At 39.2% G+C, this 25146-nt stretch overlaps 3 protein-coding genes and 2 non-coding genes across 7 annotated transcripts; 2 read left to right on the top strand and 3 right to left on the bottom strand.

Moving 5' to 3' along the window:
- Nucleotides 1-277: 277 nt before the first annotated feature.
- On the bottom strand, nucleotides 278-349 carry trnaq-cug. Its single transcript has one exon. It is a non-coding gene; the product is annotated as a tRNA-Gln (tRNA).
- A 219-nt stretch (nucleotides 350-568) lies between these two features.
- On the top strand, nucleotides 569-9708 carry l3mbtl2 (L3MBTL histone methyl-lysine binding protein 2). 2 transcript variants are annotated; one of them, XM_027005966.2, is made up of 17 exons: nucleotides 569-1271; nucleotides 1417-1567; nucleotides 2274-2407; nucleotides 3015-3117; nucleotides 3268-3344; nucleotides 3458-3575; nucleotides 4565-4699; nucleotides 4802-4890; nucleotides 4987-5236; nucleotides 6965-7041; nucleotides 7223-7327; nucleotides 7438-7585; nucleotides 7691-7773; nucleotides 7897-8131; nucleotides 8525-8572; nucleotides 8910-9098; nucleotides 9235-9708. In XM_027005966.2, exons 1-17 carry the CDS (start codon nucleotides 897-899, stop codon nucleotides 9360-9362), a joined length of 2445 nt encoding a protein of 814 aa, XP_026861767.2. In that variant the 5' UTR covers nucleotides 569-896; the 3' UTR covers nucleotides 9363-9708. The 2 variants fall into 2 exon arrangements, with proteins under 2 accessions (XP_026861767.2, XP_026861766.2); XM_027005965.2 differs by having other exon boundaries at nucleotides 7691-8131.
- Nucleotides 9708-14157, bottom strand: chadlb (chondroadherin-like b). The gene is made up of 8 exons (XM_027006082.2): nucleotides 14061-14157; nucleotides 13138-13305; nucleotides 12812-13006; nucleotides 12422-12723; nucleotides 11754-12255; nucleotides 10970-11656; nucleotides 10562-10728; nucleotides 9708-10292 (listed from the first exon to the last, which is right to left on the bottom strand). Exons 2-8 carry the CDS (start codon nucleotides 13297-13299, stop codon nucleotides 10004-10006), a joined length of 2304 nt encoding a protein of 767 aa, XP_026861883.2. The 5' UTR covers nucleotides 13300-13305; nucleotides 14061-14157; the 3' UTR covers nucleotides 9708-10003.
- Nucleotides 14158-15144: 987 nt separating this feature from the next.
- Nucleotides 15145-20466, bottom strand: rangap1b (Ran GTPase activating protein 1b). 2 transcript variants are annotated; one of them, XM_035533606.1, is made up of 16 exons: nucleotides 20332-20466; nucleotides 19298-19426; nucleotides 19076-19203; nucleotides 18934-18993; nucleotides 18646-18825; nucleotides 18415-18549; nucleotides 18128-18286; nucleotides 17676-17789; nucleotides 17495-17594; nucleotides 16965-17049; nucleotides 16429-16552; nucleotides 16228-16329; nucleotides 15961-16063; nucleotides 15772-15860; nucleotides 15523-15644; nucleotides 15145-15357 (listed from the first exon to the last, which is right to left on the bottom strand). In XM_035533606.1, exons 2-16 carry the CDS (start codon nucleotides 19404-19406, stop codon nucleotides 15279-15281), a joined length of 1689 nt encoding a protein of 562 aa, XP_035389499.1. In that variant the 5' UTR covers nucleotides 19407-19426; nucleotides 20332-20466; the 3' UTR covers nucleotides 15145-15278. The 2 variants fall into 2 exon arrangements, with proteins under 2 accessions (XP_035389499.1, XP_026861871.2); XM_027006070.2 differs by lacking the exons at nucleotides 18934-18993; nucleotides 19298-19426; nucleotides 20332-20466 and having other exon boundaries at nucleotides 18646-18811; nucleotides 19076-19168.
- Nucleotides 20467-22555: 2089 nt separating this feature from the next.
- trnar-ccu lies at nucleotides 22556-22628 on the top strand. The gene has a single exon. It is a non-coding gene; the product is annotated as a tRNA-Arg (tRNA).
- The last annotated feature ends 2518 nt before the right edge of the window (nucleotides 22629-25146 follow it).

Here is a 25146-nt window from a genome sequence, read left to right as displayed (position 1 = left end):
TTCCCAACTTCTATTGCTTTTCAAAAGAAACACCCCTTTAGAAGAGTTTTCTTTTTTCAATCCACAGACCTTAATTATGGCCACACTATATACAGTGTTGTTTTGCAAGCCCATCTAGTTACCAGATCTATGCAAGGACTTGGTTGAAGCTTCCTGTTATAATCAATGCCTTTTGTATTTCCGTGCCTTTGAAAAAAATCTAAAAATACCACTGCTAACGTGAGAAAAGCCATATATAATTAAACTGAAAGGAGCTATCTTTGTGAAAAGGTTGGACAGGTTCCACCGAGATTTGAACTCGGATCGCTGGATTCAGAGTCCAGAGTGCTAACCATTACACCATGGAACCCACTGCAAAACTGTTGTAGTGTTTATGTATTTAGAGATAATCTGTTTAAAATTTTAAAACTGGAACGTATTGATAGATTATACTATGTGGTATATAATTATGCGATGCGAATGCATATGATGAATATATAATCAATTAAATTGTTGTGAGAGCTCTCTCCACTGGATGGCAGTACTCGACTTTCCATGGAAAAATCCACTAAAAGAGGTAGAAGAAGCGTGTGCAGGGACTTTTTAAGTTTCTGAGTTTTCTGTTCCGGAAAAAATAGCTAGCTAGTGTTGGACTGCTCTAACTGTGACATTCCGGTTAACTCGAGAAATCATTTGTTGTTGAGTACTAGAAATGACCGCGATCTGACGTTTTGAATTGCTGTGGGAATCTTCCAGGAGAAATTCAAGGACTGGTGATGTTCTTGATAAACATCAATACCCTCTAACTGTTCTTTGTTTACCAGAAGCTGGTTTCTGAAGACTTGATATGATACTAAGACCTAGAGTCACTGCCTGGTTTTCATTCATCTAATCGTAAACAACTAAAGAGAGAACAAATGCCTAATCGGTGTGCAGCATATGGATGTAGAAAGTCATATGGAGACAATGTTACTATGTTCAGATTTCCCAAAGACCCCGGTGAGTTTCGCAAGTGGGAAAAGCAGGTACAAAGGACTCGGACTAGTTGGGTCGCCAAAACATTCTCCTTCTTGTGCTCTGAACATTTCAGCAAAGACTGTTTTGAGCCTAGACCCACTACAGTTGCCAAGGTAATGGGTTTCAAAGGACTCAAGCTAAAGGAAGGAGCTGTGCCAACGATTTTTATCCGACCTCCTTGCAGAAATTGTGGAGGTCATGGCACCACATGCACGATGTGCAGTCCAAAGGGAAAGAGGCCAAATGTGAACACAGAGCTTCAGAACAATGAATCGGTGGGTACATGTAAACCTCAGTCCACAGACAGTAGCAAGTAGCGGTGCCACCTGTAAAACTCTGCCTCACTTTGAACAATGATCGCTTTGTACCTAGATTTTCAGAGTGAATATATCTCCGTCTCTTTTTTTTTTCTCCATGAAGGAAAAGGGGGTTGCAGTGACCCAAGACCTGGATGCTATGGAGGAAGAGAATGGTGAAGAGGAGGAAGAATACAATGAACAGATGCATTCTGATGAGGAAGGTGTTACTAGTCCCACATCTGATCCACACTCAGCATATAGTGATAAACCAGGTAGGGTAAATGGAAGTGGGTAGCGTTTTTTTCTTTTCTTCCATGCACAGAGACAAGACCAGTGTTTCTTAACCTGGACCTCTGGGATTGTATTTTTGCTCTAACCCAGCATAGTACAGTACCTATTCCAGATATTCAGTGTTCTTAATGGCTTTGTTCAAGTGTGTTGCGTGCTGGAATAGAGTAAGATGTGGACCATCTGTTGGGACATGAAAACTTCGAAAATCTGGACCAGACAAAGCAAGTTTGCTTTTGAATCCCATGAAGAAGATTATGTTATGCTGTATTGCATATGCACCAATGAAGAGAGATTTTTTTTTTCTTTAAGAATTCTGAGAATTGCACTCAGTACAGCTGTTCAATCAAGGTGTTTATGGAAAGGTTTTTATTCCTAGTGTACATGTACATAATTTTCTTTTTAATTAGCCCTTGGAACTTTTGGTTGGCATGGGTGCCATGTGAAATTTGTGTTGGATGAGTATGACAGAAAACCCTGAAAAAAACCCTCAAAACATTCATCTTCATTGGACTGACCGTACACAGTACAATTAGTGCATTTCTATGAGAAATTAGTCAACAAATGCTTATCATTTACTTACACATGCAAGAAAGTGAAAGAGTAAATGATCTTGTACTTCAAGAAAGTGATTGTTTTAAACAGCACTACACTTTGTTTAAGATGTGTCCTGTCTGCCTCTATTTCTAGTGGTGTGTGAAATGTGTGGTGTTTCCGGGACTAGAGGAACTTTCTACTCGAGAACCAAGCGCTTCTGCAGTTTGTCTTGTTCCCGTTCCTTCTCCTCAAGCTCAAAGAAGTCTTCTATATTGGCCCGGCTACAGGTGAGCCAGAAGACCTGCCTCTAAAGTAAATATGTAGAGAGGAAAAAAAGAGGCTAGAGAGCAAACTCTAATTTCTAACCAAGTTCAAGTTCAAGTTCAAGTTTGGTTTATTCGTCACATACGAAATGGTGGAGAGTGCTCTGTCCAAACTGAGGAAAAGAAAACAGGGGTGCATAGAGAAATATAGATATTCTATATATGTGAAATATTTATATATATGCAAAGAGAAATATATATATTCTATGTATGTACAAAATATATTAACAATGTATGTACAATATATGTATATTATGATTATATACACAATGTACAATGTATATGGTTGTGTATATATGTACACAATCTACAGAATGTACAGATCCATTTCGTATAATAACATATCTACAGTTGTTGTGTTACAAGGTAATTGAATATAAATATATATATATATACAGATATACAGTTATGTTACATGGTGGTGGTGGTCCCCACAGTTTATCAGTTTCCCTGATATACTGCATGTGTATTCTATAGATTTGGATGTCATTGTTGTTTAACATCTGTGTGCAATGATGCGTGTTGCTAAGCACATCCTGTGTGGGTGTTTTTGTGTGTCCTGCATACACAGGGAAAGTCACCTATTAGAAAGGCTCACACACCACAGTACTGCTCTACTCCTCATGCCCAAGGCCCAGATTATTACCAGGGTGTCTCAGCTGTTGGGCAAGATGGTGAGACTCTCAAATGTTCATTTGGTGTTTTGTTTGTTTTGTTTTTTTAAATATCGATTTACTTACTTATATTATCCAGTTGTGCTGAACATTATTCGCAAAATGTACTTTCATTATAACAGCCATTTGTATTCAATCTGCTTCTCCTAGCCTCTGCTGGATTTGACTGGGGTAGTTACCTTGAGAAACATGGCTCCCTCGCTGCTCCAGTGTCCTGCTTCCACCATGTGAGTTTTCTTTTCATCCACAACTTTGAAAGCAAAGCTGCAGGCATCAGTGTTGTGAATTGTGGACCACCAACACGCGTGGATATATGAGTATCGATTCCCCACTTGGGCAGGCACCACTCTGTGTGCAGTGGGAGGACATCGAGGTTGGGCTGCAGGTCGAGGTCCTGAACACTCATGCTGGTTTGCCAACAAAGGTTTACTGGATCGCCGCTATCCTCCAACTGGCAGGTACGGGAATTGGTTTGTTCATTTGTTCATTCCTTCCTTCCTTCCAAACTTCCGAACTTCCTTCTGAACGAAGTGATTAGGAAAACATTTACGATTATAAAGAGTAAACCATGCAGTAGGTTTCTGCAGTTACTTTAAAGTAGGAACTCCTCAGAGTTGTTTTGGAAGTTGGTGGGTAGGTTTCCTGAGCCTGAAAAAGGAAACATTTGTGTAGAAATTATTTTAATGTTAACCTGTTATTTAATGTAACCCCCCCGCCCCCAGTGTAACATAGTTCCCTGTGCTGTTGGTGAAGGAGCTCTATCTAAACTATTGATTTTGTATACTGATGACCACTGTTGTAGACCTAGTGATGGACAGGGTGAACATTTGTGCATTGCTGGAGAGCCATGCAGAGAGCTGAAGAGATCCCAGAGTGGGAGTGTGTACCCGAGTCACACAGAATGCTTGCTCAGTTGTTGGGGCAGCAAATCCAAACACCTTGTAAAAATTGCTTGCTTTCTGTAAAATTGGTTGCTTTGTTATTATGATTGACACTTAGTGTTTCACCGCATCTTGCCTAATGGTTTAAAAAGTCAAGGTATGTGTGTATCTGGAGTGGGAAGTAAAATGTCATTTGGTTTACTCACTCCTTTATTGGTCTTAAATCCTGGCCGGATGAAGGTGCCCAGTTTCTTTCACTACATCCATAATGCAGTTTGGCCTTTTTTGCTTCTTTTTTTTTAATCTTGTAATATGGCACACTATTGAGCAGATGTGGTTGTACACATTATAGGAGGTAGGTGGACATCTCTATATTTCATATATCTGTGATTCAACATGGGCTTTTACTGTACCAGATTTTTTTTTATATTGATCTCAACATGCTGATATAAAAACTGACATTTGATGTAACACATGCCTCAGCTTTAGAATAAGAGTTGCAATCTTTTTTTTTTATTTTTATTTTTTACCCTAACTGTAAACTAATATCTGTCTTTCCTGCTCAGGTTACAAAGCCCTACTTCGATATGAGGGCTTTGAGGAAGATGATAGCCATGATTTTTGGTGCAACTTGGGCACTGCTGAGGTCCATCCTATTGGCTGGTGTGCAGTAAACAGCAAGCTTCTTGTGCCCCCACAGGGTGAGTGGGAAAACTGACAATGGAGTTCCCTAACTCTCCTTAAGCAGGAAAGGCAAGGCACTGTATAAGTAAATGTTGAAGTTATGTTTGTCTTCCTGTCAGCGGTCCACAAATGTAAAACAGATTGGAAATCGTATTTGATGAAGAGGCTTGTTGGAGCATTCACACTCCCTGTGGATTTTCATGTCAAGGTCACCCTTAACTACAAACTGTATCTTACACTGAGCCTAGTTCTCCGCATGGTGCATGACCATAGCCTTTTCATCTTCTTTCCATGTCTCTTTCAGATGGCAGACAGTCTGAAGTACCCTTTCAGGCAGGGAGTTCGTGTGGAGGTGGTGGATCGCTCTCTGGTTAGCCGCACCCGTAGAGCAGTGGTAGACACTGTCATCGGCGGACGCCTGAGACTTATCTATGAAGACGCAGGACTTGGACCCTCAGGCGAGGTGCTCTCGGACTTCTGGTGTCACATGTGGAGCCCTCTAGTACATCCCATCAACTGGTCATCTAGAGTGGGCCATCTCATTAAGGAAACGGGTAAGTGGAGATGATGGTTGGGAATTGCATCATGTTTTTCTAGAAAAATATCTTTGGGTTGTTTTGGGTTGTTTAGGCTGTGCTTAAAATATTGACTGCCGGTGTATTTGTACTGATATTTTGTTTGTCTTTCTATTTGTGTTATAGCTTTAACTCTCTCTCTCTCTCTGTCTCTCTCTTTCTCCTCTCTCTCTGTCTCTGTCTCTCTCTCTCTCTCTGTTCTATATAGATTTATATATATATATATATATATATATATATATATATATATATATATATATATATATATATATATATATATATATATATATATATATAAAATGTGTAATTATAATATAATAATATAATCTCTCTATTATTTTTTTTTTTATTATACATTTTTAAAAAAAATATCCTCACTCACCTTCCTCCAAGTAGTCTTTTTCCTTCAAGCCTGGCAGGTTGAGGGTCCTGCGTAGTATCTTAGCTGTTCCCAGGACTGCATTTTTCTGGACGTAGATCTCAGATGTTGTTCCTGGGATCAGCTGGAGCCACTTTCCTAGTTTGGGCGTCACAGCCCCTAGTGCTCCAATTACCACAGGAACCACTGTTGCCTTCACCTCTACATCTTTTCCAGCTCTTCTGTCAGCCCTTGGTATTTCTTGAACTTTTTGTGTTCATTGCTCTTGATGTTATAGTTTGGGATTGCTACATCTATCACTATGGCCCTCTTCTGGTGTTTATCCACCACTATTGTGTCCAGTTGGTTATCCATTACCATTTTGTCTGTCTGTATCTGGTAGTCTCACAGGATCTTAGCTGGGTCAATCTCCAGCATGTTCGCGGGTGTATCCCCCTTTTGACCTCGAAACTTCCAGCCTATACTCGGCACAGATGTTTCTGTATACTATGCCAGCCACTTAGTTATAGTGTTCCATGTCCACTCTGCATCCTGTATCTCACTGTTTTGTGCTATATTGTCTCAGGGACATTTTTGCACAGCCTGCATCTGGGTACTTGCCTAGTGCGTAGATCCCAGCCTCTTGTATTCAGAGCTTGTTCCTGTGCTCACATGGGGCCACGGCACTTCGTCACGTGGGGCCATCATCCTGGTGTATTGTTGTGGTTTCACCCTGGATAGTGCCCCCCTCCTTCTGCTTAGTGTACATTCTCAGAATGCTGGGTTTGGGATAAAACCCTACATGCACTGTGAGGAGTATCCTTGTATTGATGTCAGTGTCTACTATCTCCTCATTTTGCCAGTGAATAGCATTAGATTCACTGTAAAATGTAAATTTGTCAAGGGATAGGATATATTAGGGAGCAAGTGAACAGTCAGTTCTTATTGATGTGTTGGAAGTAGGAAAAAGGACAAGTGTAAGGATCTGAACAACTTTGACAAGATGGTGATGCTCTGACACAGTTGTCTAGGTATTACAATTTGGCACCATCAAAGTGACTCACATCCTTACACTTGGCCATTTTTCCTGCTTCTAATATATGAACTAACAGAACTGATGTTTCACTTGCTGCATAATATATAAACCACCCCTTGACAGGTGCCACTGTATGTTGAAATAACAGTTCTCAAACATTATTATTTTAAAAGGTCAAATGTCATGTTGGTATTTTGTTGTGGCTTTTATATCATGATAATGTTCATATCTGAAAGTAAATAGTAGCTTTTACTTAAGGTTTCCGATGCTTCTGACACATTTTTAGTTCAAGCTGCATACATTCTCTTCACAGACAAGTCTGTAGACATGAGCAGTCACCCAACCTTCCACAAGGTGTTCTGTGATAGTGTGCCACGGCAGTTTAAGAAGGTCAGTGGCCTACCCCATGAAAGGAGCTAGTTTAACCCTTAGTTTGTTTTTAAATTTTACTTTATTTTTATTTTTTTGCTTGTTTTTTTTTTTAATGATGTTTGAAAATCTTCATTATTTTTCATAATTTTTTTATTGTTTATAAATCTTCATCTCCCCCCCCCCCCCCCCCCCCCCCCAGTTAAGGACTGTTTATATGGAAGGAGTTTTTTTTGAGGAGGGCATGAAGTTGGAGGCAATTGACCCTCTGAACCTGGGAAACATCTGTGTGGCATCTGTTCGAAAGGTAGAGTGTGGTTCAGATTAGTGTAGCTACATGATGTATAAATGCAATGTGGAACTTTTCGGCCTTTGGCATTGGTTTAGTATTGATCTTACCTTGCTTGTATTGATCAGGTGCTTTTAGATGGCTACCTCATGGTCAGTATTGATGGTGTGGAGATAGGTGATGGATCAGACTGGTTTTGCTACCATGCTAGCTCACATGCCATCTTACCTACGGGATACTGCCAGAGCAATGACATAGCCCTCACTCTGCCCCCTGGTTTGTGCTTTTACTCTTTTCTTAATCCCAGTCTAAGAAACTATGACTGCATACTTCTCTGCACAGCAAATTGTGATGCATTGGACTTGTATCCTTTTTCCCTAGGCTATGATCAAGCTACCTTCACATGGCCCAAATATTTGGAGGAAACAGCTAGTGTGGCCGCTCCACGTAGACTGTTCAACACAGTAAAGTTTTCTCTTTTAACCCCACATCTCTTTAGTCAGAGTTTCCGCCTATGTAAAGCTCTGTGCGCACATCTACAGTGTGAAACTCGTGAAGGTGCTCCCCTCTCCTGCCCCTTCCTCCAGGACTACACGGGGCACGGCTTTGCCCCAGGCATGAAGCTGGAAGCAGTTGACCTAATGGAGCCCCGGCTGGTGTGCGTGGCCACCGTGCAGCGCAGCGTCGGTCGTCTGCTCCTGCTGCATTTCGACGGCTGGGAGGCGGAGTTCGACCAGTGGGTGGACTGCCAGTCCCCTGACATCTACCCCGTGGGCTGGTGTGAGTTTACTGGCTACCAGCTTCAGCCACCCATTGGCCCAGGTAGACAGAGCATGTTCTTGTGCCCATGTCCTGTGCACAATAAATGGGAGAGTCAGGCGAGCCTATAGCAATATTTCAGTAGTTGTTGTCTGAGCAGAAAGTAGGCATAAACAATTTTCTTTAATCTAATTACATACAGATTCACCTCAGCACCCAGTACAAGATTGCCCATAATAGTATGTAAATGTAATGGAGGTGGAGAAACACTTGATTTTTCATTTGTTTTTCATAAAACCTAGTAAGGTAAAAACATGCTTATCATAAGTAACAGCTAAAACACCAGCAAAAATCATCCCATTATCACCACCATACAGGGCATATTGGAAACCATCTACAAGTCCTTGGCAGAAAGATATTCTTAAAATAGTTTCTCACTTTTTTTTTTTTTTGCAGAACCTCTGGATGAACCGAACCAAAACAAAAAAGCAATGAGTAAAAAGAGTATGTATTGTATTTATTGTTGGTACTTACTTCTCTTAGCTATCTGTTTCTTGTCCTTCACTTTGATTGGTCACAATAAAACTTTTATTGCCACGCTTCCCTCAGGTGGTGTGTGTTCTGCCTCATTTGCCACACCGCATGGGAGTCCTAGTCTTTGTTCCTTTTTTAACCCCTTTCTGTTTTCGTAACCTCTTGTTGGTCACTGATGTTGTATTGGATTCCATTGTTATCATTAGTATACTTTAATGTTAATTTTTGTTAATTTTTATTTCCTGCATGTTCTTGTCCTGTGACACTAACATTTGCTCAATCAATTTACCTTTTTTTGGAAACTCAGGGAGAAGAAACGTGAAGAAAAAAACAGTAGATATCATCTCGTATACTCCTCCACCTCAGCAAGATGGACATGAGCAGTCAGGTGACCTACCCACATCTGCTCTCCCTCAAGACACACCCTCTGGTACACCTCCCCAGACCCTAAGTATACCGGTCATCACTCCGTTAAAGACTGAGCCAGGCGAAGAAAGTATGTAACACTGCCATTCTACTTCTAAAATAAATGTTCTTTTTTTATCACATTGGCAGCACAAATTCCTCTTAAAACAGTTGTGGTGGTGTGTGTTGTGTCCTTGGCACACTGAAATGGCCTTTGTTTGTTGTAGTTATTTCAGTCAAAGTGAAAGTGGAGGAGATGGAAGTGGAGACCCCCATCACTCTTGGCCTGCAGAGCAGCGAGAACAACAGTACCGATAGCACTCTGAGCAGACTCAAACAGGAGGGCCCAGAGTGAAGCACAGAACCCCAGCCTGTCTGGGGTCAAAGCTGTGTTACACTGGAAGAGTTGCATCTACTACTGAAGTGGAAGAAAGCAACTGACCCGACAAAATATGGAACTATGATGACGAAACTTTGGGTATGTTGTGTATATCTTCTTTTTTTCCCCTCCCATTCAGTGCTGGGTACTTCTGTTTTGCCAGCAGTACTGTTTTTGTTTTTTTGTTGGTTTTTTTTGGGGGGGGGGTTTGGTTTTTTTTTTTGTTATTTTGGTGGACCACTGTCTTTGTTAAATTTTTGAATCCAAGTTTAACTGAAGTGCAGTGTGAACTGGAATCAATAAATATAGACAAAGTACAAAACGTGGCTTTATTTTCTAAAATAAAAGAAATATGGTAGAAAGCCAAGTGCTTAGACACTATAAATTAAAAAATACCCAAGCTGCTTACTACTAGATTGGTCCTTCCTCAGCCGAGTGAAGTAGTTCTAAGTGGAATCAAATTTGCTGTCTAAAATATCCTTGTTACACATATTGCTAATTAACTTAACTAGATGGTAGCGTGCGTGATTTGAGGAAATATATGAAACATCTTTAAATGCTAATATTTGGTCCCATTACTAAATCAGTAACACACTGAATGTATAACTGGATTGAGATCATGCTGACTTGCGCTTCATGGTTGTGGGTTTCTGCCCTGAGTGTGCTTTAGCATTCTTGTGCAGATTGGGTTTGACTTTTCCCACTTTGAGAATTTTGGGGGCACCAATGAGGGCAGGTTTGGATTTGGTGGGCGTTGAGCCTTTGGAGGTCTTTGGGCTGTGTGCTGAAGGAGGCCTCTCTCCTGGACAGCTCTTAAAGACGTGCACATCCTTGACCCTGTGGCCTCGGAGCTCAGGTGGGTAACTGCAGGTGGCCCTGACCTTTAGGTTGACCTTCTCTATCCACCTGTACAGAGGGGAAAAAAAGAATTTTATTTAAATAAAAGCAAATGCATTTTGCATTTAACTTGTTATTTTAAGGAAGGAATTATAACTGCACATCATAACCCAAAATCTAGAAGAATCACATTGACTGAAATGTTTTTGGTTTTTTTTAGATACAAACATTGTCATTAGGTTAATTCCTACATAACTCATTGTGTTATATGCAGTTATAGCATAAGTAGCATGGCGCTCTCAACTTTGTCAAGCCTGACTCAGTATGGAGCCTCTTACTTGCGCAGAGGTAGGAGAGGACAGTCACACAGTAGTGGATTCTCTGCCAGATTAATGGCCTCAAGCTTGCTAAGTGGACTAAAGTCAGGCACATCCTCAAGCTGGTTCCCTTCAAGGTACAGACTTTGCAGGCCAGGCCCAAGACCAGCAAGTGAATCCTTCGACATCTGCAAAAAGTAAGGGAGATTAAACATTGGTTGCTTGTAAACATTCTTGATAGAATTGTACAGTCAGTCAGCTCCACTGAAAAGTATATTACATTTCTAAACTGTCAGACTGGATCTTTCTTTGATATATTCTGAGAAAAGCAAACTACTGTTCACTGTCCTTCGCAAGACAGCAGGTGGGAGGAATGTAAACAGAATTTCCAACTAAGAGGAATCAGTATATTATAAAGTTAAGACTCACCTTTTCCAGACCCATGTTATTAAGATGCAGATGTTTCAAGGAGGTTGCAATTGGTAGAAAAGCCTGTGCTCCAACCCAGCGAATAGGATTGTGGGACAGATGGAGCTCTGCCAAGCTGGTGGTCTTAGAGAGGGCATCACTTGGAACCTCCTTAAGTTTGTTGGTGCCTAAATGCAGTGTATCAAGGTCACGTGCTGGGTCAAAGGCCTTGGAAGCGATGCTGGTAATAGCATTCGAGGTCAGATAGAGACTCCTCAGTTTCTCAGCACCCATGAGGATCCCTGCCTCAAGCTTAGTGATGGCATTGTTTTCCAAGTGTAGAGCCAGCAAGCTAGGCAGCACCTTGAAAGCACCTTTGGGGAACTGGGTAAAACGGTTCTTCTCTAAATGGAGGTATGTGAGCTGGGGCAGACCCTTGAAGGTATCCGGGCTCAGCGATGTGAGGTCATTCTCCGATAGATAGAGGTAGACCAGGCCTTTCATTCCACTGAAGGCCCCGCCTTCCACCTCATGAATTTTGCAGCGCTGCAAGTGGAGAGAAACCACTGCTGGCACACCTGGAAAACTGTTGGCAGGGATGTAATGGAGATGGTTGCCACGCAGGTCCAGCAAGCGTGTGTCTGGAGGGAAACCTCGGGGGACTTTGGTGTGGCCCTGGTTTTCACATGATGAGTGATGGTTGTCGGCCTTGGATTAGAAGCAAAAACAAAAGATCTGAAATACTTTAATGAATGATGAGTATCTACACACACTCCAAGACAGTTCTGCTGTACTTCTTGCTCACCTCACAGACACAGTTATCTGGGCACTTGACCTTGTCTGCAGGTGGGATTGTAGGTGATGGTGGGTGTCTTCTCCATTCCTCAAACTCAGCTTTCAGCATGGCTTCCTGACTTTGGCAGCGCAGCTCAGAAGGCTGCATTGCCTCCAGGCTCTCATCAGATATATGCGGGGGACCACTGCAGGTTCCTCCGAGACGCACACATTCCCGGATTGCCCACTCTCGCAGCGGACGCAGGTAGCAGCTGCAGTAGATGGGGTTGCCAGCCAGGTTGAGGCGAGCAAGGCTGGGAGAACCAGGAGCCAAAGGTTGCATGATGCGCAACTGGTTGTGGCTTAGGTCCAGGTGGGTGAGACGGGAAGAGGGAAAAACAGCCATGTTGGAGAAATCCTGCAAGGAGTTGTGATCCAGAAACAAGTGTGTGAGTTTTGCCATAGACACTGCTTCCTCTCCAAGATAGGTCATGGGATTGTAGCTCAAATCCAGACGAGTCACTTCTGTGAGTCTAAGGAGAGAGGGAAGAAAGGCTGAGAAACAGAGGTCAAAAATCAACGTGTTCAAATCACACTTGGAAAACACTGCTATCATAAATTTTGGACTTTGCAGCATACATGACAATTTAGAAGTGCAACCTTCGGAGGTGAAGGCAGATATAATGTGACAAATTTTACCTGGTCATTGTCTCGGTAGGAAAAAACTGCAGTTCATTGTTATCAATGCTGAGACGTGTAAGAGTGAACAGACCAGCAAAAGCTTCAATGTCGATGTAATTGAGGGCATTGTGGCTGAGTCGCAGCCATTTGATGTTCTGCAGGCCCTGAAAGGCCATATTTGGTATGTACACAAGCTGGTTATGAGTGATGGAAAGGAGGTTAAGAAAACCCAGCTGCGAGAAAGCTCCAGGTTGGATCTCTTCTACTCTGTTGTGGTCAAGAAGGAGCTGCTTCAGGGAGGAGAGCCCATCAAATGACTCCTGTGATCAGGACAAACCGCAGCATGGAGCTTCATAATGGCACAAAGTGCAAATGCAAAGTCTTATTCATAAACAGTGCTTGACTCACCTGGTACAGGATCTCAATGTTGTTGTGAGCCAAATTGAGGAGGACCAAACGGCCAAGACTACGGAAGGCTCCTTCTCGTACTTTGCGGATGTTACTGCGTTGGAGGGACAAGTGTGTGAGGTAAGGTGTGTGCATAAATGCCCCTGTAGGAAGCTCCTGTATGTTATTACCTCTCAGGTCCAGCTTAACTGTGATCTGCAAAGAGTACACAGACATTAGCTTACAAAAGAAGTATTTAAATAATATTTTGTAAATGAGGAGATATATTAGGTTTACAAGACTGCGACTTGAGAGAATGTTGAAGTGATTGGTTGCGCAGATTGTACCTCATCTATGGTAGGTGGAACCTCAGTTAGATTCTTGTTGACACATGCCACTGTAAGGTGAATACTGTCACATACGCACAATTTGGTGCACCTTCCTGACTTTACTTCATGAATGCCGAGTAGAAACAGGAACATAACTGGCCACGTAGAGAGGCTATACATCTTGGTCTGTATACGCACAGCAGAGCATTGAGTTTATTCTCCCTCTTTGATGCTTAAAATGGATAATATATGTTCAGTTTTTCAATGTGTTTAACCTAAAGTGTGTAATACATATTTTTTATTTATATATATATATATATAAATTATTTATTATATATATATATATATATATATATATATATATATATATATATATATATATATATATATATATATATATATAAAATATGTATTACACACTTTAGGTTAAACACATTGAAAAACTGAACATATATTATCCACTCCGGTCTTAAGAGTTCCCTCATTGCCAGATTGGCCATTATCGATATTCCAGCTGTTCTGGAATAGCCATAGGCATAATTAGAAAAACGCTTTCGTTGTACAAAAAAGCTTGTCGGGTTAAAATAAATAATTATGATGCACAATCGGTGATTTCAAACTGAACGGCATTAGGTGAGGAATGTCTTAATAAAACATTGTAATTACCCTACCTGTTACTAAATTTCCGGAATACTTTTTTGCAGACACTAAAAAATTAGTTATACCACTTTTCATCTTTGTTTAACTTTTAATCTTCCTTGCTAAAAATTCACATCGGGTCACACCGATTTCTGTTTTTCAAGGCTACCACGTTTGGTAATGTCACCATCTTGCGTGAACTGCTGTGCTCAATTCCAGTCACCGTAGGTAATAATTTTTTTAAATCATCGAAAATATTGTTACAGAGGTAAACGATAAGAACAGCTATTTAAATAAAATACCTGGGTACAAGTTTTTAAATATTCGGTAGCTCCAATCCAGATATGGCAAACAAAAACAACGGAAGAATTTTCAGTGGTACGGTATTTGTCGGTCTTCCTCAAGAGACTTCACACCGCAGTTCAGTTGGCATATTGACTGCACACAAAGGCGCAGTGTTTTCTCGCTACGGGCCAGACTAGCAGCCACAGCGTCTCTTATAAATAAACTATGGAGTAAAGATATGTTCGCGCCAGTTTTTTTTTTTTTCTCAACCAGTATTGCTAGCATAACCCATTTAAGAGTTTAATTTTATTTTTCATACCTTATTACACACAAACGTTCTACCTATACTAACCAAACTAATGCTATCCAACAATCCGTTACTTCCAACAAAGTAGTTATTCGTACAGTATGTTCAGACGCAAGATGAATTTCCCCGTTAATGGCACTGTCGCTTTTTCTAGTCCTCCCTCGGGAGCTTCCTCTTTAAGTATTTTCAATCTATCCACAGAAACACTAAATTATCCTTTTACAGCCATTGACAAAGTGATTCTAACTAAGAGCTGCCTTCAACCATATATCCATCACTAAATAATACATTTTTAAAAAGCTTTCAATGTAAACTGTACTTTGGCACAAATTAAAGTTCTAAGTAAATCTACAACTTGTTTTAGGGTTACAAAGTGTAGTGTGAAATCAAGGAAACTTTTTCTCTCTCAAAAATAAATTCTCAATTTATTGTGAATGGAATGTATTGTGTGAATTTTAAAAGTTGAGTACTATACATATTTGTCGAGGTACAATATTTTCTTGTTCCCTGTATGGTTTAACTAGTTTAACCATTTTGGAACACCAAATTTACCATCCCGTAACATCTACACAATGTAGTTACCTTCACAGTAGCTTAATTATACTACATTTAAATTCAACCAATTACACCAATACAACTATACTACAATTTGACACGTCGGCTCTAAACACTATTAATCCAGTACTTTGTTTTTCTTATTATTTATGAAAATAGAGGTACAAGTGTTTTAAAAAAAAATATATATATATATATATATAAATATATATATATATATATATAAAGAAAGATAGAGGATTTACATGTACATGTTGGCAAATGTTTTCATGCTTGTTGTAACAAGGGGGTGGGGGCATCTCATGTTCTGTAACGCCCTTCTTTTTAATCCATGTGACACCATCGACAATGCAAGTGACTTCAAAGACGTGTACTATGCCGCGATTCTTTTCTCCAGTGTAGTCCTAAGGGCATCTCTAGCACTGGAACAGGACTCCAAGACTTTGCCATTTCTGAAAGTCAATTTACACACAAACTGACTGGGGTGTAATGAATGAATATTATGAGGAATGACTATCATAAATAACTGATTTAATTCTTAAAACACAGAGGATAGTATCAATAGCTCAGCAAACTAATAGATCAGTGTCAATAGTTCACCAAATACATGCACTAACCGGGATAAAAAGGCCTCAAGCACATCAGCCTGGTCCACAGGAAAGTAGTCCTGCCCAACACAGTGCTCCAGAACAATGAGGTGTCCAGGCAGGACAGACACCTTCTTAAACTTCACCTCACCCTGACAAAGTGGGATGTACAAAGAAACTGAGAGTCAACCATGCTGATCTATCAAAAACCCATATATACACATCATCTGACAGAAAGGGTCAGGGTAACATACAAATCACATTAATGAAAAAAAGTACCTTTAAAAGCCCCAAATTCACCATCAGTGAAGTGATAAAAATGTTAATCTGAAAGTGAAGACTTGAAAAGGCTTTCCTCAACAGGGTGTCTGTGTAACATGAGGGAGGCAGGGGAGTTTCAATACCATTGAGAGTAAAACTGACTATTTTCATAGGAAAGACATTTGCCATAAAGCACTTTGCTCATACCTGTAGTCTCTAAAACAACTTGCTTCACGTCTGGATCTTCCTTATACACAGAGGAAATCTGAAGAAAAATCTCTGCAATTTTGGCAGCATCTGAAAAATTTACCTAGCACAACAGTGACCAGGTTTTAGAACAAATGCTGGAGGCAAAAGAAACACTAGCTTCTAGAAATGTGATGTGCTGCAATTAAGGTAAAACAGTGTAGTATGTGGCTGCAACACTTGCTCTAAATAACAGGTCTCACCGGCTAGTCCAGCAGTCTACACTACCTGCTTTTCAATAAGATGGGTCCTCTTGGCTCCAAGATTGAGCAGTTTCTCTGATGTTGGGGAATGAAGGAATGACAGGAGATCAGGACTGCAGAGGTACACCTGTAGAGAAAGGTGGCATTATCCTCACCCTTCATCCTTACTGCCAGAATGTTAAAATGAAGACTGACTATTGCAAGTTTGTCAGTCAATCTATCTTGCCTTTGATGGGCTTCCTTCACCATTAACATGATCTTTTGTCCCATTCACACAATTCTGCTCTTCCTCATCCCCTTCTGATGTGTCACACTCATCCTCATCTTCATCTGGCTCCCCTTCATCCTCACTACAGTTTTGTAGATTACACAAAAAAAAAATGCATCCATCTAGGCACTCTTGAGCTTTGACCTCATCTTTGTCCCATTTCAGCCTATTATTTCTGTTATAGAGTTTGGAGTTAATACAGCAGAAGTAAAATGTCTTAATGCATTAAAAAAAGCTCTGGAGGCTGTGCCAGGAGGGAATATTTTCACTTTTCACCCAAAAAATCCCCTTTAAAAGATGATACAAGATGTAATAGAATCATCAAGATGGGACTTGAATACTTCTGTTAGCCCACAGATAACACTGATGCTATACAGAAGCCAAAGCGGGAAACAAACTGAAAGCTTCAAGACTTAAGTATATACATATACTGAAGAGAATGCAAGCACTTAGTTTCCTGTTTTAAAAAAAAAACAAAAGCAAAAAACCAATACCTGAGTGAGGCAAGCACCCCCCCCAGATTCATACTCTCCATAGCCTCTTTGAGAGCTTCACAGCCATCCTCTCCCAGGCAGTTTCCTGAGCAAACCCCCAGAAACACTGATTCAGTTCATCTCAGCACTGTGGTGACTATCTGAACATATAGCTATTTTGATGCAAGTTTCAATCATTCATCAAGATTTCAGGGATCACTTCAGATCAACGCAATTTTCTTGCTTCACATGTAACAAATACTTGCTACAATTATTCATATATAATTATTATTAATGATCAATGATGATTTTTAAGTAATGGACCTAGTCAAATTAGGATGGCTTTAATTATTTATCAAGATGGCTTTTCAAGATTAAGTTTGCTGAAAAAGAAAGTTCCCTTTTTAACTGTTTTACGAAGTAGTGAATACACAATTTTTTAGCCAAATAACAACTCAAGGGTCATTGTGAATATACTCTATAGTAATACATAACTTTAAGGTTTTAAAATGTAGGTAAAATTTTAGGATTTATAAGACACCAAACGCTACCATTGAGGTCCAGTTTCACCAATTCAACCTTGTCTCGTACGGCCTTAGCCACTACTAAAGCAGCAGCCTCCGAAATCTCCCCAAAGGACAGGTTCAGCTCCTGCAGACATGACAATTATCAAATACATTTTTTAAAAGTACAAATTATAAAAATGTAGTATACAAATGAATGAATACCTACTCTGAGAACAGGCAGTCCTTCTCTCAGGGCTGCTGCTATGGCAATGGCACCTTCAGAGCGCACCAGACAGTCACCAAAATTAATAACCTGAACATTGCGCAGGTCCCTGAGGGCCTGAAATCAGAGCAAAGTGAGAAAGAAAACAAGTGTACTTTTGTAGCCTACTATACTAATTAAAGTTTCCTGGGATTTACCACATTTATAATACAGCCTAACTTCAACTAGTTTACTGTACTTTATGAAACCGGAACCATTATAACCATTTAATGCTGTAATTATTTTGGGCATTTAAATATAATTATTATTAATAATAATAATTTAATATTCATACATGTCTATTAACTGGCATTGCAACAAATTAATGACTTTCTATTTTTGTAAAATATAAACATAACATTGTGAGGAAATTATAATTCCCAGACCTTATTTAACAACCTGAATGAGAGTCATACCTGGGCCATGGCTACTGCCCCTCGCTTGGTAAAGGTATTGTCATTGAGATTTAGTACACGGAGGTTGGGATTGTGCTGAAATGCAGTGGCCAAAGCTGTGATTCCAGGATAGTTGATTCCATTTTGTGGCATGTGAACCATTTCAAGACTGCCAATGGACTGTACAAAAGAAAGATTCAAAAACAAAACCAAAAAAAAAAAAAAAGAACATGCACACCATGGTCACAGTGACTGCATCACTTAGAGCTTTATGAAAGAAAATGTGCAGAAATAAGGGGTTTTATTGCCTTAAATGCATGGGCAAGAGAAGTGGCACCATCGTTTTCCAGACGATTTCGTCCAGCCACGAAGACTTTCAACTTAAGAGGGAAGCCAGCAGCACGAGACTGCTGGTAGCATTCACTTAATGCAGAGGCTAGGATCTACAAAAACATACAAATACATTCTGCTTTGTATTTTGTTGGACTGTATTCTTTTTGCTCTTCTGACCTCTATAGCTTTAAACTACCACTACTTACCATGCCACCTTCGATGCCCATGCCACAATTATTCAGCCTGAGTTCACGTAGTGTGTAGCACACAGGACTCCTCAGGAGGGTCTCAATGCCCTTTACTCCATCCGGACCAAATGCATTGTCACTCAAGTCCAGTTCAGTAATTTGGGCTCCTGATGTCATCAATGCACTGCTCAGTGATTTCTAGAGTATTGATTTAGATTTTAGGTTACAAATGTATACATTCACACATTTGTTTATAAACTAATGCTGGAAAAGAAATGTTATTTACTTGAGCAAAGATTGACTCACCAAGGAAGGAGGAATTTCAGAGCGAAGGCGACCAGTAAACATGTCACTCCAGTAACATCGCTTAAAAAGGGGGTGGGGGTTAAAAATTACACTGCCAAACAAGGCATAAAACAAAAACATCTCAACAACAAAATAAAACTACCTCCAGTTCCTTTTTGGAGTCGAGGGCCTTTGCAATGGCCTGTGCTGCTTCTACTCCAATTGTGTTCCCTTCCAGTCTCAATGCCTTCAGACCACTGAACTCTTCTATCTCCCGAACCATCTTTTCCACTACAGAGAGAATTAAATTACAGTATAAAGATGTCATTATGTAAATCACACTACTTGAAATACATCCACTTAAGACATTGTACGAAGTCCACACCTGACTGTTTATTGTCCAACTTCAGACCTTGACCTTTGTAGCTTAGTTCTTCCCCAACATGAGTACTGGCAAGTGCCTCTGTAAGCTGAGCAATGTCTTCAGAAGCCATTCAATTATCCTTTGAAACCTCTAGACATAAATACAAAATAAAAACCAATGTTTTAGGTTCTGCATCGCTACCCGATTAATTTAATAAGTAAATGCAAATATTCAAAACACTGTATTTGCATGCTCTCTTAACATGCACTAAAAGCATTAAATGGTCTCAAAACATGAAGATACCTCACCATTCCACATGCCAGCACATTAGAAGGCTACATCGTACATGATAGGTTAGCTAACTTGGTTAACTAAAGAAAATAAGCCATATTAGACATGTAGTTATCGATAACGCTAGAGGATAATTAACAGCGAAAACAATACTTATTACTAATATAAGTTGCTAGCTAACTAGCTTCAAAAAATAAAAAATTAAAATGTGTCAACATAGTGAACAAAAGAGCATATAGTCTAGATAGACACCCAAATTAGTCATTGAAACCTTGGCGCGCGCGCATATATATATATATATATATATATATATATATATATATATATATATATATATATACACACATACATACATACATACATACATACATACATACATACATAGAGAGAGAGTAGGCTAACGTTAGTCAACAACGTAGCTTTTATCAATAAAATATCTAAATAGAAGCATACCTAGGCTTATAACTTTATCTTGCTAGATAGCTAAGGCTAGTTAACTTTAACCAGTTATCTACTGAGCATTTATCATTTAAGCACTTGAATTCTCATTGTGCACGAAAGGGCAAATAAACTTGACTTGCATTGCCTTATGTGGCCATCTGAGATTAACGTTGGCTAATTAGTTAGCCAAGTTAGCATGGCTAACTAGACTGGCTAGCTAGCCACCCAGCTTTCAAACTTTCAACTTTACTCGCTTGCTAGCTAATTAGCTTGCTTGTATTTCATACAAATCTCCAAGTATGAACACTTCAGACGTTACCAACCAGATATTAACTGTACGTAGATGATGATGCTTCCGACTCTCACACCTCGAAACAACACTCAAAGTAGCCAACCTAAGTATCTCAACTGCCTACCGTTTATTAGCAAACTTTCAACATGAAGCACATGGAAGCGGACATATGTTGCCGGTTCCTGATCCTTTCAAAAATAAAAGCATAACTAATTATACACGCATACTAATCCCCATAGTAGTAGGCTTATAGAATACAATATCTAGATTGATAAAGGTGCCAGAGGAAAACTGTATTATTTATCGCAAGTTTTATTATAAATTATAAAGTTTTATAATTTCACAATGTTTACAAGTTTACAAACCTTACCGGCTATTTATCTGAATGACTTTTATCTTGTTATTGTTTGTTTCAAACTTTGCTGATCATGGCAGAAGCAACAATTCCATCTAGAATATTTACTATTTTAACTTTCATGAAGCATTTAGATACATACATACATATATATATATATATATATATATATATATATATATATATATATATATATATATATATATATATATATATATATATATATATATATATATATATATATATATCTATATATCTACATCTTGAACTCACAAATTCAATTTACTGGCACTGATAGCTGGTAGTGAGCTATCTGCCATTATTTATTTATTTATTTATTTATGTATTTATTTATTTATTTATTTATTTATTTATTTATTCTGCCTGCTGGAAATTTTGGCCAGACTAGTAACCTATGTTGTGTGAGTATCTTTGGTGTACTGGAGAAATTTGTTTTGGTTACATACTACTGTTCTATTTTTGGCCACACTCAGTACACAACTAGTATGTAGTATGACAATTCTAATACACCCTGGTGATGAAGGTTCATGGAGTGAGGTTGATAAGAATGGTGGGAATATTGAACAAGGATAAATTTGAAAATTAGTGCAAAATAGCAAAGCAAAAAAAAGAGAGAAAAGTTGGGAATGATGGGGAATATCCACAGATAGTGATGCAGACAAATTAGATAGAAGATACTACTTGTCCTTGCAAGTTTGTTTGTTTTGGGTTTTGTTTTGTTTTGTTTTTTGTTTTGTTTGTTTGTTTTTGTAAAAAGCACTATGTAAAAAGTTTAATTGAACTGGAGAAAGATGATGACTTTAAGATAAAGGTACATTTTTAACTATGAGTACTCAATGGACATGAACATGATACCACCCCTGTGGTTAATGAAACATTCGAAAAAGTTCATTAATTGGTCTGCTTTGATATCTGAATCCACACGGTATTTTATGGGCAGGTAGCATCATTGATCCTAATCGACTTATAGTTGAAGAAATGTTAAACTGGAAGGGACTGGTTTACCTGAACTCTGGTGAAGGTACTTGATATGGTACTGTGCAGGAGTGGCAACCATTTTCTGTGCAATATACTTTTCAGTATGTAACCACTCAAACTTGTATGGTCCCCCCACAGAGGAAATTAAACATTCTGTGAGACGTTCTCTTTTCTAGTCTCATTTTATGCAGTTTAATTGCATATCGTATGTTTTTTCAATATTGAAAAGCACTGATATGACACGTTTACCACACTGAAGTGGGCCATTTTCTACGGAACTGGTAGCCATCTTAATAACATTTATTTTTATGGGTAAGATATTCGACCAATGACTTCAGTAATCTATTCTCTAGCAGCCTTACATAGTCTAAAAATGGCCAGTTATAATATATATATGAAAGCTTTCAGACCCTCCAGAATAAGAAACGGTATAGCTGTGGGCACCAACACGTGTGGTTAGGGAATGCATATGCAGATTTAGGAAAACGGGCATTAAACATGAACAGTATTGACATATAGTTCTACTGCAAAATCAGTTATTAAGATTAACACGGGTAAGATCTAGAAAGAGACACGAGGTAAGCAAAAAGAGTAAGATTCCTGCGTGATATTGAAAAGCACGTGGAACCTTTGTGGGTAGTTGGGGGAATAGGAAGGAGAATACGGCTCCACTCGGGTAGCCATTGAAGGTTGTGACCAGTTTCTCCCAATTGCTGTTCTCCGGTCTGCAGCGATACACTTTTGAATGTTTTTCAGTTAAGCAGATAGTCGGAACATGTTTTGTTATTGCTCACGACTTTGGGGTTGAAACAGTCACCACCACCCAACCTAACACATTATGTAAATAGGGAGAGCCGCCAAAACAATTCGAGACGTTCATTCGGTGAGAGTTGTTTGCCCCGCCCCAGTGGCCTAATGGATAAGGCACTGGCCTCCTAAGCCAGGGATTGTGGGTTCGAGTCCCATCTGGGGTGAAGTATATTTTGACTTATGTATTTTAGTCAAACTACTAAAATACGCAGAAGCCATCTTTACAAACAATAAAACATTAGATAAAACGTTAGATAAAACCTTAGAAGCGAAGTTTCAAAAAGTGCAAAATCCCCAGCAACACCACTGTACCTTATGCACAAGTGCCAGCATCACAGACAATGCCAAGCCACTACCATGTCATTGTTGTGCCATCTAGCTCTCATATTATAAAGCCTAGAAAAAAATGACTAATCCCATGAAAGAAAAAATAGAGAAATACATTCTATTGTTCTTTAAAAAAAATCTGTAGATATTACCTTGTGAATGTATTTTAACAAAGATGCAATAATGGTATGAACCTCAGCCGCAACTTTTATAATGAGTATCCTGAAAGTGCAATACTGTGGTACTGAAGGAAAGCATGACAAAAGATAATGATGCATAGGGTTACTGTAATAACAGCCTGAATGGTAACTGTGTGCTGATTATAGAGAGGCTTAACATGATGAAGGTTATCTCACTGACCCAAGAGTGTTCTTATAAAATAAAAGGGAGAAGGATAATCACATGTTTATTTTAGATGTATAATGCAAATATACTGTTTACTTACTAACATCAGTAAGTTACATTAGGCAGCCCTGGCCATGTAAACACTCTGTAAAAAGACACCTCATATATACTGTAAAACCTTTTGTACATCACAATGGATGATCCTGAGTATTAGTATATGCTTATACTGACAGACAGGTGCTGACATCTCTTAAACTGAAGTGATGTAGTAAGTATGTCTCAGTTTACATTTTCTTTTATTTTTTTAGCTAATGTAGTCATTTCCCTCTTCTCTCTGCTTCTCCTCCTCTGAATGCCTGGAATCCATTTTCACTCACTGCAGCTGGTAATAATCTTCTCCTGACAACATACATTCTAACACTGAAAATATCTTTAGAGTCTGGTGTGTATATGTATATAACCTATTTATACCAGTTTATTAAATATTTATATTTATGTTGATATAAATTACAGTGACATGTCAAAATTGGAAATGTAAACATTTTGTCTGCACATGACACTTATCTGCTGAGTAATGGGTTGTGCCCACTCAGACCACAAACAATATGATCAACACATCCCTGTTCTTTCTGGTGACCCCAGAGGCCCTGCTAGCTAGGTAGAGCCTCTAGTACCTGCACTTGTTCAGACAGGGGAGCACTTACTAGTACAATTCTAGTAAGAGGATGACTGTGATATTACAACATTTAAGAACGCTTTTATGTTCTGGTATAATTTTTCTGGCAGACAGGTTATGCTTAGATGCCTCTTGACAAAAATTCTTACAGCTTTGAACTTTTACAAACATGATATGTGTTACCTTTTCCCTTAGGATTTGGCTTTTAGACATTGGTCTCAGTGGAGATTCCATTCCATCTCTTCGGCACATAAATTAACCAGTTCAAGGTGGTGGATCTGGACAAGGTGTTGCCATGCAGGAGGTTTAAGGATGGAGATCTGACTATGGTAGAGCAGGTCACTGAGTTGCTGGTATACTCAAATCAGATACATGCACTGCAGCAGGATAGGGAAGCATCCAAAGGCTACATTCCAGTCAGCGTATATATACATTTTGGGCACAACTATATTGTGACACACTTTTTAAAATTTGCGCTCAACTGCAACTTATATTCCTTTGAAAGTTTAATGGTCATTACAGTTATTACAGTTTGAGTGGTTACACAGTAATGCAATATAAACGCTGGGAGGACTTTGTCACAAGGCCTAGGGCAGTGACTGATCTAGACTGTTTAAACCACATTATGAGACACAATGGTGAGTGCTGCTGCCTCTGCTTCTTCTTCTTCTCTCCATGTTACACTTAATGGAGGTTCAGTGTCGGTTTTATGTGAACTGACTGGCTTTTGAAGTGAATTAAGTTTAGAAATTGGCTGAGAAGGTCTACAGTATCATTTTAAATGATAAGAACGACACTCAAAGAAACATCCATGAAAGGATATTTCATTCTGACGTAATATGTCACATTAGACACGTTGCAGCCCTCCGTCTCTGCCCTCTAAGGTACAGGGTGGAGTTTACCACAGACCGCAAACTGCCGTTTACAGGAACGTAAGAAAGGAAGTACAAACCATGGACATAACATGGATTTGACAAAAATATTTTTTATTATTATTGAAATTAATTAATAGTTATTAGGGAATTGTGTTCATGTTATTAAAATGAATTGGACTGCCCAGTTTAAGTTAAAATGGCCTCTTGGACATTTTCGAGTAAATCTTTTTTTTCAAAGTCGTCCCCCCCCCCCCCCCCCCCCCCCAAAAAAAATCGCCGGTTCATCAGATTACTATGATAGAGAATGACGGGTTAGTCCTACTGACTATATAATAAAAGATGAATAACTGTCGTATTTTATTCCCATTTTCCAGCATTTTAGCAAGGTTGCGCTTGGCAACTAACAGTTACAGTTAAAAGACTTGGTTAATTTAGGTTTGTTTATGGTTATTTTTCACT

Source organism: Electrophorus electricus, chromosome 14, assembly GCF_013358815.1.
Source record: "Electrophorus electricus isolate fEleEle1 chromosome 14, fEleEle1.pri, whole genome shotgun sequence".
NCBI lineage: Eukaryota > Metazoa > Chordata > Actinopteri > Gymnotiformes > Gymnotidae > Electrophorus > Electrophorus electricus.
The sequence above is the reverse complement of the archived record's forward strand: the minus strand, read 5'-3'. Positions and strand labels throughout refer to the sequence as shown.

Bases quoted from the DNA above. Each gene is read 5' to 3' on its own strand.
- l3mbtl2 (XM_027005965.2), top strand. From the start codon at position 897: ATGCCTAATCGGTGTGCAGCATATGGATGTAGAAAGTCATATGGAGAC. The intron at 3,345-3,457 runs GTGAGTTTTCTT...CCACTTGGGCAG, and splicing joins CAGTGTCCTGCTTCCACCAT to GCACCACTCTGTGTGCAGTG. The intron at 3,576-4,564 runs GTACGGGAATTG...TTTCCTGCTCAG, and splicing joins CGCTATCCTCCAACTGGCAG to GTTACAAAGCCCTACTTCGA.
- chadlb (XM_027006082.2), bottom strand. From the start codon at position 13,299: ATGTATAGCCTCTCTACGTGGCCAGTTATGTTCCTGTTTCTACTCGGC. The intron at 12,724-12,811 runs GTGAGTCAAGCA...TCCTGATCACAG, and splicing joins ACATTGAGATCCTGTACCAG to GAGTCATTTGATGGGCTCTC. The intron at 10,729-10,969 runs GTGAGTCTTAAC...TACTTTTTGCAG, and splicing joins ATAACATGGGTCTGGAAAAG to ATGTCGAAGGATTCACTTGC.
- rangap1b (XM_035533606.1), bottom strand. From the start codon at position 19,406: ATGGCTTCTGAAGACATTGCTCAGCTTACAGAGGCACTTGCCAGTACT. The intron at 18,826-18,933 runs GTGAGTCAATCT...TCAATACTCTAG, and splicing joins CTGAAATTCCTCCTTCCTTG to AAATCACTGAGCAGTGCATT. The intron at 17,790-18,127 runs GTATGACTCTCA...CTCTGATTTCAG, and splicing joins GGGCAGTAGCCATGGCCCAG to GCCCTCAGGGACCTGCGCAA.